The sequence below is a fragment of the Phalaenopsis equestris genome, unplaced genomic scaffold, assembly GCF_001263595.1.
Source record: "Phalaenopsis equestris unplaced genomic scaffold, ASM126359v1 Scaffold000203, whole genome shotgun sequence".
Lineage (NCBI taxonomy): Eukaryota > Viridiplantae > Streptophyta > Magnoliopsida > Asparagales > Orchidaceae > Phalaenopsis > Phalaenopsis equestris.
This window is the reverse complement of record NW_018164645.1, coordinates 378,329-390,377: the sequence shown is the minus strand read 5'-3', so window position 1 is coordinate 390,377 and position 12,049 is coordinate 378,329. Positions and strand designations below refer to the sequence as shown.

Genomic DNA, 12,049 nt, shown 5'->3' with positions numbered 1-12,049 from the left:
TATATATATATACTTGACGCATGCTCAAACCAGTTGATTTGGCATCTGTTTGTCAGTTGTAAGTCCCCTTTGGTCTGGAGTTTGATTCTCCCAAGTGTAAGGTATGGTACTTGAATTCTTAGGCATATGAGAGATGGTGGAGGCTCGTATAATAGCCTACGGTTATTCCTTTCTTCTCGTATAATAGCCTACGGTTATTCCTTTCTTGAAAAACACACACACACACACACACACATATATATATATATATACATGGCGAATCCTTGGTTTCTCTGATTCACTGCATCTTCATCGATTTCGTCTTTCCTCGTCTTTGTCTTCGTCGCATGTTCGCCGTCACGTCGCAGTTGCACGTTTGAGTCAGCGACTCTCGCGTAAAGGCGTTAGGCTCGGGGGCGACAGCGGCATGTTCTTTCATCATCCCGAGAAGCACGGGCTTCTTCTGTCGCTCCTGTCCTCGCTCGCAGGGTGCAAGCTTTCCTCTGGCTCGAACGAATCGCCCACTGCTCGACTTCGCTTTCGGCATTTGCTCTTCCTCTACTGTACTTTGTTGTCCCACAGCCCCACCTCCCTCTTTTGGGATGGTTTCGGACAGATCGTATGTTGTTGCTTTTGCGGGTGTTTACGCCTCAGGTACACCTAAATCGCCATCTTTTCCTCCTTCATTTGAGTGGGCAGAGGACATCAAGAAGACTGGTATGAAAAATGAAAAGTCTGTCATCTTTTTTACAGAAGACGATGGTATTCAACTTGCTTCATCATGTCGTCTGAATTTGGTTGAGAAATTTCTATATGATCATCCCAAAATGGAGCTCATTTGCAAAGAATTTGAATTTATACACTTTATTGGAGAGTGGAAAATTGGACTATTAGATGGGAGAAAAGTTCTTATTCAAATTAACAATCAAGAAGATTACATGCGCTTATTTGCTAGAAGGATAATCTGGATTGATAAATAAACAATGAAGATTCTGAAATAGTCTATGAATTTTGACCCATAGATGGAATCGCCAATCATTCCGGTTTGGATTCATCTCACTGGTCTGAAATTTCATTATTTTTCTCAAAAAGTATTGTACTCTATTGCCTCAGCTTATGGAAAGCCGCTCAAGACGGGCATTCCTACTTTTAATTTTTCCCGTCCATCTGAAGTCAGAGTACTGGTTGAAAGAGACATCACTTCACCCGTTTCGGAGGAAATCTGATTGGGCACACAGCACCATGGATATTGGCAGAAGGTAGAGATTGAGTCTTTTTCATCATATTGTTTGAATTGACGTATGTTCGGCCACTCCAATTCTCAATGTCACCATCTACACCCCCACCTCAGACCAAAAAAACAAAGTGTTTCGCTAGAGACTGTGAATTCATCTCATCCCAATCAGCACCAAGTTTTTGACACTATTGATCATCAGAAGGATACCCCGAAAGACGTCAATATCCCCGTAGGCAATATGACAACCATTCAGTACCCCAGTTGTAGCTCCCCAGTCTTTGGAACCTCCTATCGTGGGGGAGAGGGAGATTCTTCAGACTCCGTCTGTCATAGAACCTATCGCTAATAATACAGGTAGAAATACTTCTACTGCTTCACCACCGCCTCATCAGGTCCAGAAAGATGTTAATTTTACTCAGGCTTATGGGGATCATGATGTGCAACGACCTATATCTGTCCGACCACCTTTGGAATCTACTGATCAAATGAGTCAATCATCAGATGAGGAATGACAGGTCTACACATCCAGGAGGAAGAAGAAAAATGGAGATCTACTCGAGCTCAGGAATCTGATGTATGATACTTTGGTTACTACGGACAATGATACTCACCTTACAAATTTATTAACTGGCTCACTTCCGAGAACTCGAGGTAGGATGACTAAAGTGGGACATCCCTAACACTTTTGTGCCCTTTTGCAACTTTTTTGTTTTTTAACTTTATGTATATTTGTTTTATTTGGATTTTGTGTGTGTTGTATTTTATGAGTTGGACTTTCTTTTAGGCCCTCTCATACAATATTTTTGTATCTTTTCCGTATTAATATATTTGTCCTTCGGCTTTTTCAAATATATATATATATATATATATCTGTGTGTGTGTGCGCGAGCGCGCACATGCGCGTCTTCCGTGGCCTGTTGGTAGAGCAATCTCTGTAAAGGTCGTACTTCAAATTTTAGGTGTTACTTCAATATATATTCCGTGTTCAAATTTTAGGTGTTACTCTTATAAATACATAAAAAAAAATGTGTTTTATATATAAATCCCTGTGCAAATTAATAACAAAGGCCGCTGTGGTCAGATTATTACAGAAAAGTTCAATCCAAGGCCATGAATTACCAAAAAATCACCATGCATAACGTTTAACAATATGAACTTCAATAATTTCAAATAGGAAACAATAATGTCTTAATGTTTCTAAAAATACATAGAAAATATAATGGAGGTAGCATCACTGTCAGGTGCAATTTATATCTACAGTAATGAATAAATGTGACATCAGTAACACAAAGACACTGAAATTCAGATCTCTTGCAAAATAAATATATATTTTAGGGTTAGATTTCTATAGAGATTCTCCTCTTTCTATTGATATGAATTCAAATATTCATTCTGATTCAATTAAGGGAGTATAGAAATTCACAGCTTAGAGGCTTACCCAAACATGAGAGAATTTACATTGGTGATATCCATATCAGAAATGGGCTCGATTGGCATCTCTTCCCCTTCCATGGGAACAAAAGTGGTGGGTTCTGTGCTATATTCATCTAAAAAGAAAAAAAGAAAAAGAAAAGGAAGATTTACAAATGTACCACTCAATTCCCATGCATTTGCATATCAAACACCTAAATCTCCAATTTTACATATATACCACCTTACCTATGAATGTGAAAATGAATTTTACTTCTTAAAAGTTAAACTAGTGATGTTTTTTATGTGATATAAAAGATTTGGGTTGTATAAATGTAATCAAGTGAAGTTTAGGTGTTAGACATGTAAATACATAGGAATTGGGTGGTATGTATGTAAATGGCCCCAAAAAATAAATATTGAAACCAAATTAGGAGCCAAGTATAGAAAACACGGTGGAATAATAGAAGAATAAAACCAACCACTCTAATGCTAACATTGACAAGACCAATTCAGAGTCGAGGATCAAAGACCACAAGAACTTAGATTGGGTTTTGACTCGGATCAAAGTCGAAATGCTAAGTCTAGCACAAACAGAGGTTGAATTGAGTGAGCCAACATCGGATTGGAATGTGTATGCATGATGTTAACACGTGTGTGTGTGCGCGCGCGTTGGAAAATGAATTTGATTTAGGAGTTCAAAGATGGACCCAAATTGGATTGGTTTTATGCTCAAATCGAAGTTAATGAAATATTAAATAACTATATTAAAATTGGATCAAAAAGGCTAATAATTAGACTTCTAATAAATAGAAATCAGTGGGGTAAATTTGTATTAAATTCATTGCACGTTTTTGTGTGTTGATCTTTTTTATGTTTTCCATTCTTTACCTTTTTCTTTTTCTTTTTCTTTTTTTTTTTTTTTGAAATTATATTTCTCCTTTTTTTTCCAAAAACAACAACATGAGTCCAAACGCTTGCATAGATTGCAAAATAGAACTACAAAAATATTTATGATTCCAGTGTTCCAAAAACAACAACATGAGTCCAAACGCTTGCATGGATTGCAAAATAGAACTACAAACGCTTGCATGTAAGCCTTACCAAACATCGTGTCAAAAGAGGTTGGAGGTGGAGTCACCATGAAATTCAGTCCAATGTAAAATGCAATCACCAAAACTATTGTCACCATAAAAAAGGTTGGAACTGCCAAAGCCCAATGCCTGAAAGTTACATAAACCATTTTCACTAGTTAATTAGAGTTGAATGTTCATCTTAATCTCTTAAGCTCAATAAGAGTTTTCTCAAATGAGTGTAGTTTCATATATCCTTTTTCTTGCCAGAACAGTAATATGACATTGGTAATGATAAGAAGTTTTACCAAAACAGAAAAAGAAAAAAGTATCAAAATAGTCCTTTGACTCTTTCCGGAAGGTCATTTTAGTCCTAGAGTCTTAAAAAATGTCAATTTAGCACCCAAACTCTTATAGTATGAGCTGAAATAGTTAGTACCCATGACTATTTTGGTAACAAAAAAAAATTTTGGGGACTAATTCGACACAATCATAGGCTTTGAAACCAAAATTGCCCCATGTAAACTGAAAAAGCGGTGTATAGTATAGATTAAACCATTTCAATCGCAGAATCAAGAAGATGCAAAAAAACAAAAATGCGATCACAGTCATGAAATTCGAGGCCTTGCACATTCCTTTGCACCATCTCAACTGATTCAAGAAATATAGTTTTCAGTTATGACAATTATCACTATCATAATGATTCCTGATGGGCGTCTAATTTAAGACAAAATGATTTACCAAATCAACTTCAAAGCATGATGTGTAATTTAGTTTAAATTATTGTCGGAATTTACTATAAGGATGCCATCTACCAAAAAATTTAAGGCAAAGAAAAGCAATTCAATATGAAAACAACAAACTTTAGATAAATCTTGAAAACACATAAAATTGTCAAGAATATGGAAAAAATATGAAATATGGATAGATGAGCAACTTGCAGAAAGCATGCTTGGTGTATCATCGATCCCTCAAACAAAATAATTGACTAATTTAATAAGCTGTATCTTGTCGGGCAAAACTCATTTAGATGCAACAAAGATACCAACTATAACACAAATAGAAGATCAGAACCAGATATGCTACAATTGTCAAAAATCCCAAACTGAATATAAATATCAAATGGATAAAAATAATAAAATAACATTTAATACTCATTCACTGTATTCCCACACATCAATACGACAATTTTAGCTTTGACAGCTTTCCCATTTTAACTATTTAGCCTGAACTTTTCATATCACTCTTTTTTATAATAGATAAAGCATATTTAAATCCAGCATCTGTTTCTTTAACTTGAGGTCAAGTTGGCCCACTCATGAGCAACTAGTAGTCCTTCAGTATTTGTCTCAAAAACCTTGAACTAGTTATCCTAGCTTTAAGTGATTTGACAAAACCAACATAAGACCAAGTAATAATAAGCCCAACCTACTTCATAAGTCATTAAAGCATATAAACCTAAGAAATAATTATGAATCTTTCCCTAAATATTAACTACGATAAGCCTGCTCTCCCTTTTGGTCTTCAGAATAAGTATTCATACGGTATTCTAATTTGATATTTGGAAGGCTCACTCTAATTGGCGAATCAAGAGCCGCAACTCTTTACTTCCTTTCCAAACTAGAAGACCTCTTTTCACATAGCACTCTGGCTTTATTAATGTACAACTTCTTGAGTTGTACCTCTATCTTCCCTATGCTTATTTAATGATCCCGAGCCATCCAAAATTCCAAAGTGTACGCCTTATCATCCTCTGTGATACCTTTGGTAGTTCCCTCGACTAAGTCCATGAATATTTCGGACTTGTAAGATTTATGCATCCCCTTGATTGTCCTTATGTTAGGCTCGTCTTTTTTCTTAGTTCACAAGCATCCTATAGGAAGCCTTCATACCCAGATCTTGAGGTTCTCTAACCACTATTCTATGACTACACATCCGCTTATCCAAAACTTATTGGCCACTTTCATAAACACTAGCAAGGTGGAACTTAAGAAACCTTCCTGGCCCAAGAAGCATCCTTAACAATCCTTAGTCGCTTTTTCTTGTTGATCTTTACAACACCAAGCTCCATTTACCCTTTGTTGAACATAAAGAGCAAAAATTGAGCCTTTCAATTAGGAGTGTTCTCCAATATCACTTTTTGGATATAATTGATCACAATGATCACAATTCTCTAAAACTAAATAAAAGTTATTTGATTCCTCATATTATTCGGGAAACGTCTAGAATAAAATCTTCAATCTATCTTCAATTGATTCTCATAAAATTTACGATGTGTTGGTTGTTGTTTCCTTAAAAACCTCTATTCCAAAACAGAAACTTTAATATCTTTGAAAATCCACAAATATCTAATGAGTCCAATGAAAAAAAAATTCTCTCGATCTCTAAGGCTATGCTCGTGTTTTTATAAACACCTTAGTGGAAATAAGTTTGTATTGTGCTCCATCCCATAGATCTCAATAGAATTCGATAAAGAAGGCTCAATCTCTTCATCTCTAGTGATCACAAGTTTCTTTTGCACTTCATAGCACAAATTTCTAGTGACACGGCAAAAGCTGGCTTCTATCTAAAGCTTCACTCATTTGGAATTTTTAGCATCTTTTAGTTTAGAAATTAAAGCGCCAATAACAATAGTAGCAGATGATGCCCCTTTACTTTTTTCAACATTCTCATTGAATTTTTTACTTTCATAAGAGATTCATTCATTAATTAGTTTTTGCGCTGTCATGGTGTTTCAATTTCATTCCATCTATGCCATTCCTTCCTCAACAATCAATGATCTTGTCTATATAAAGAGGGATTTAGTCATTGATTGGCTTTCACATTTTTGCAACTAGCTCAATCCACAATCACTTTAGGCTCCTCAACTTTTCATCTTGGTCATCAAAATTTCTTGCCACCATGACGATCGTGATGCTAACTATATGCTTTCATAGCTACTTTTCCCACTATAGATTCTCATTTTGCTCGTCTTATTCCATTTGAAATAATTTGTAGGACTCTGTGTTATCATTATTTTCCTTATTCATGAGGATACACAATCATTAATTAGATGAAACACTTTCACGGAGTGGTGCCAACTACCAACCACAACAATTGTTTCATTGAAAATTCCTCACCCCTCTTTAGTTTGATCATCAATCTTTCCATAATCTTGGAGATCCATTTACTGATTAAATGATCTATCCTATTGAGATATATTCAATGATGATGTAATCTCTATAATTACCAGTAAATCATTATTAGGAGGGTTCATTATTTAGTTTCAACACAAAAAATCTAACAAAACCGAATATATTTGGTTGGCTTGGTTTGCTTTATTGAAGAGTGTTATTTCTCATTTTATCTTTATATATTTATTTGATTTGTGGTATTACATTATCAGAAGCGCATGTTTTACATTTATTTTCCTCCTTTTCCATTCATATATGTCATAACATCTAAATTCAACAGACATGCTTGCATGTATGATGGCAAGAATCCATAAGGCGTACATTTCAGGGAAAAAAAGAATCTCTATGCACTAAACCAAATGAAGAAATTGCACTGACTTGCTAGGATAATATGTGATTCCCAAAGACTGCAGCCACGGTTCAGGAGTGTAAGCCCACACGAAATAGATAACTGCAGGAAGAAAACTCGTCAGAGACATATCATCGAACAAGCTGAATGCAGAGAGAGAAACACGCACCGGTCGATATGACGGTGGTGATGGAGCCGACGAAACCGTAAACTTCAGAGGGTTTCGGGCCGTGCTCGGTGGCGAATCCGGCCATAGCTGCCGGCGACTTCCTCTCCTCCTGAGCGTCTCTCTCTCAATAAGCTCAGCGTCCTCCTAGGGCTACTCACCACCAAAGAAGTTGGAGACGACGGTGGTGACTCCATTTCCTCTCTACTCTTTGTTCCCTTTGACCTCGAAGACAGGATTAGGGAAGAAGGCCGGAGAGACGATGAATCTTGCGAGCTGCTCGGCGACTCCATTTCTGCTTCTTTTTTCGGGGAATTTACCTAGTTACCTCTCACGCTCACATTTTCACTTTTATATCCATAACGTGCTAGAAATTAAATTAATATAATCTCACTTTTCATAATGATTTTAATCATAGAAAAAAGTGCTTAGCTTATAAAAGTATAATTTCTTTAATCATAGAAAAAAGTGCTTAGCTTATAAAAGTCAAAATGCATAAGAATTGGGTGTAAATTTTCATTTTTTTTATTTTTATTTTGGTTTATTATTTATTTATTTTTTGTCGCATTTACCTTCTTGATAAGAAGCATCCAGATTAAATACGGATGATATGATAATGTTATAGGTGTTATTCGTGGTATTATGATAAAAGAATAATACTGGTTGTACCTGTGGAATCCGGATGTAATAATCTCCGCTAAAATTGAGTGAATTTTGGCTCGTTCTAGCATCCAAAAAAACAAGTTGAGCTATCAGTAAAAAAAATTGGATTTAAATTTTTTTCAAGTCTAATTCAGGCCATACATGAATCCGCTCAAACTTACTCAAGATCAGCTCATAGTACTTTTTATTAATAAAAATGATATGTATAATGCTGAGTAAAATTGAATATAACGAGTGGTGAACCAATTTCGAGCCGATTTTGAGCCAACCAGTTTTAATTTTGAACCAGATCAAGCTGATTTCGAGCTGAAACTGATAAAAATAACTAAATTTGAGCCGTCTCGTTTTGATTTCGAGTCAGATTGAGCACGATTCAATTTTGAGTCAGCTCGACACAAAATTGAATATAACGAGCCACAAGCCTATTTCAGGTCGACCCCAGTTCAACTCGAAATCGGATTGTTAACATCCTTATATACCACCCAATTCTTATTTAGTTACATATCTAACACCTACTTTAACTAATCTTTTATATGTCATCTAAAATATCACCATTTTAACTTATAAAAGTGAAATAAACTTTCATGCATAAAATATTATATTTTATTTTATTTGAATTTTGATGATAGCTTAAAAATAAAATTAATTGTTAATTAAGATTAAAATTATAATTAATAAGCAATTAATGAGCTAAAAATCTCATGGAGTGATAATGCAGTGTTTAAAAACAAACATAACTTGAATTAAATTTCATTGTGTGGCTCAATTCAATGTCATATTGTATTAGTATGCACTTAGGTTTGAAAGTTAAAAATAGGGTTGCAAATGAAAACATAGTTTGACAGGTTGCTAGTGGCTCGGTTCAATTAAACTTTGTTCCTACTTGGCTAGTGTTGAATCCTAAATTGTCTTTTGGATAAAAGACGTCTCGAGAGTTGAAGCCTATGAAAAGGAAAGTAGGAGATAGTAGAGCAGACAAAGAATTCTAAGGAGAGTAGCCGAGGGGAAGAGTTTCTTTTCTCATCATTCGACCTCCTATTTATAGGAGTCTATTTGTATAATTACATAAATAAGGGAACATTTATGAAAAACACCTTTAATGCAGTTAATGCGCTAATTAATATTAGATTTGTGTTGTCATTTAAGTGTAATACAACGACTGCCAGTGGATTGACGTATTTGAGTTCGACCGATTGAGGCGACTAGTCACTTAGCGATCGCTCCTGGCTAGGTAAAGACAGTTGGTCAACTAGTTGAGGTCGTATGACCTTGAAAGAAGCTTGGATAACTGGGACCGTAAACATGGTCCACCAATTGGATCCACTGGCATTGTGGTTTTGTCGACTTGATCGAGTTCGTCGGACAGCTGGTTCAGATCATACTCATTTAGTCTGCCGCTTCGATTGCCCAACCCCCATCCTGGGTCATTTGATCACTTCGAGATTGCTGCCACTTGTTGTGCATATAGTTGGTTAACTAGTTAAATGACCTTGAACACTTTCATAAACACTCGCTTACTAAATGAACTAGTTTGAACGACTTGTTTTGTTCATTTATATCCATAAATATTACCATTTAAAACTCTTGAATAAACTTTATTATAACACGTTTATGAATAGTACCTTCTAAATGTTTATTTTAGGCTTGGCAAGAACTATATATACGACTTGTTTATTTTTCGTTAACAAGTCGCTCATTTTAATCGTACTATAAGCTTGAATCAAGCTCATGCCAACTTGAACAAAAACTTATAAATGATCTTGAGCTCGAATATAAGCTTTAACTCTTGAATTGAGCTTTAGCCAAACTGGAACAGACCTTTAATGTCTTCTAAATCTTTGAATTGTGATGTGAAGTATATAATAATTGCGTAAATAAAAGAATTTTTTTTTTAATCTGATAATATGAGGCTTCCAAGTAGAGTGTTCGTATTCACATTTTCCGCAAATACGAGGCTGCATATTCACATTTCACAACAGATTAAATGCTACTCATCTAAAATTTTAAAAGAATGAACATGCAGAAAACTTTTGGTCTTACAAAACAAGAACATTATGTCAATATTTATACATTACATTTATTTTATTCAAAAAAATTAAATCATTTACATTGCATGTTTAAAAATAATAGAACATTTTATAGCTAGAGAACATTAAAAAAACTAGATAAACATGTGATATCATTAATTAAAACCATTCATTACAAACAAATCATGAATAATTTATGCATTAGAAATCAAATCGTTCATAAAATTACTCTCAACAAACATGAACTAACACATTTTTTCATATGTACGCATTCAATGCAATCAAATGATGCTAAAACCAAATTAAATGATATATATATATTACTTAGCTTTTATAATGAAAGAGAGAACATTTTATGGCACTGCCACAACAGCTAGAGTTTATTTTAATTTTGTGGAATCCCCCAACACACCTGGCACAATTAGATGACTAATAACAAATTGCACAAATTTTCAGCTCTACAGAGATGGCATTATTCTGCTGTTTTCAGTGAATTATTAATAAAACAAAAAGAAATATATCAGCTGCGAAAATAACGAAGAAATATTAGAATAAGAGTGTGCTGCATCTTGGTATAAATTCTTTAGAGCACGCTCAACATTTCAGCTCCATGCTAAAGTTAAACAAAAGCCAACAGAAGTTATTATGCCGCCTGCCAGAAAAGAAAAAGAACATAAAATGAAAATTGAAAACATATTTTAGAACAAAAATGAATTTCTTTAGTGTAATTTTTAGTTTGAAATGAAATCATCAAGTCTTCCGAGAGAATTTTCAGAATGTTTGATTGCAAGGTTTGAATTCAATAAGCTTTATAATTTTTTTTTTTTTGGGTTTCAATTTTAGGGAATCAAATGAGCCCTAAAAGTGGAATGAAGATACACATTGGATGTAAACATATTATAGTTTTGGCACTGTATGTACAGAGATTTGTATCCAAAACAAAATGCTTTTGCACAATAAAATAATATCATACACATCCGCATAACTTCTTAAATTTAAATCGCATGCAATTATTCGAATAAGAAGTTACCTTTTTGCTAAAAGAGGAGAAAATAACTCTTACAGACTCAAACACTTCATCTACTGGTTTTGCAGCATCAACCTGCACCGGCTTCATCAATCAGAAGAAGGTTTGTAATTGGACTTATAAGATCTTTCGAACTAAATTTGTTATTTTTAATATTAGAAAAACTAAAAAAATGTCAGAATTCCGTATATAAGCTACAAAAAATCAAAATTTTGAAAAACGAGGATAGGCTATCTTTGTCAAACAAAAATGAAGAGCATACCGTCCGAACTTTGTCTTTTAATTTGTAATACTCAATTACAGGTAAGCTCGACTCAACGAAAACCTTGAAGCGTTTCCTTATAGTCTCAATGTTATCATCATCTCTACCCTAAAATACAAGTGATAAGATGTCAAAACCACAGTAGAGTAAATAATTTTTAGGGAAATTTACAAGCCTCACACACAATTCTTATGTATTTACATATTTCATATCTAATCTTTCATACTTACATACATAGCACTTCGATGCTTTAAACTTACGTATGAAAAAGTGTATTTCACTTTTAAAAAATGATAATAATGCTAGATGTGATGTGATTTTAAAGATTTGAATGTTATATGTATGTTGACCTCATTTTTAGTGAGGTCTTAGTCTCCTACTCTTAGAACCTAGGATCTAGCTTTAGGAGTTCTTATTGACCATCCTAGCGGACTAGCAATGGAGCCTACCTCCCGTAGAACTTCAAACCACTTCTCGACTCATTTTTGTGAAGATTTCGCATGAGTGGTTCCAAGCACTCAACTTCTAGTTGCAAGGACTAAAGACCAACATGTAGAGGGCCCGAAAATGAGTTCCCATAGGATCAGATGACCATAGGTGAACCCTTTGTGACTCGATTACTCACGAACGCCGCAATTCACACACTCGCTGCATCACACACGATTTTGGCTTAAATCGACTCG

At 34.7% G+C, this 12,049-nt stretch overlaps 2 protein-coding genes across 3 annotated transcripts in view; both read right to left on the bottom strand.

Annotated features, from left to right (window-relative positions):
* Window positions 1-7,722, bottom strand: part of LOC110022997 (phosphatidylinositol N-acetylglucosaminyltransferase subunit P-like) — a 14,545-nt gene extending 6,823 nt beyond the window's left edge. The window contains 5 exon segments of the mRNA XM_020722185.1: window positions 2,655-2,763; window positions 3,731-3,849; window positions 7,251-7,323; window positions 7,391-7,503; window positions 7,505-7,722. Coding sequence (XP_020577844.1) covers window positions 2,655-2,763; window positions 3,731-3,849; window positions 7,251-7,323; window positions 7,391-7,503; window positions 7,505-7,680 — 590 coding nt within the window. The 5' untranslated portion in view covers window positions 7,681-7,722.
* A 2,706-nt stretch (window positions 7,723-10,428) lies between these two features.
* Window positions 10,429-12,049, bottom strand: part of LOC110022933 (UMP-CMP kinase 3-like) — a 22,025-nt gene continuing 20,404 nt past the window's right edge. Inside the window, exons 7-9 of one of the 2 annotated variants that reach the window (XM_020722100.1) lie at window positions 11,367-11,474; window positions 11,108-11,179; window positions 10,429-10,729 (exon numbers count right to left, since the gene is read on the bottom strand). In XM_020722100.1, coding sequence (XP_020577759.1) covers window positions 10,721-10,729; window positions 11,108-11,179; window positions 11,367-11,474 — 189 coding nt within the window. In that variant the 3' untranslated portion in view covers window positions 10,429-10,720. The remainder of the gene's footprint in view (window positions 10,730-11,107; window positions 11,180-11,366; window positions 11,475-12,049) is intronic. The other variant, XM_020722101.1, reaches the window with a different exon arrangement.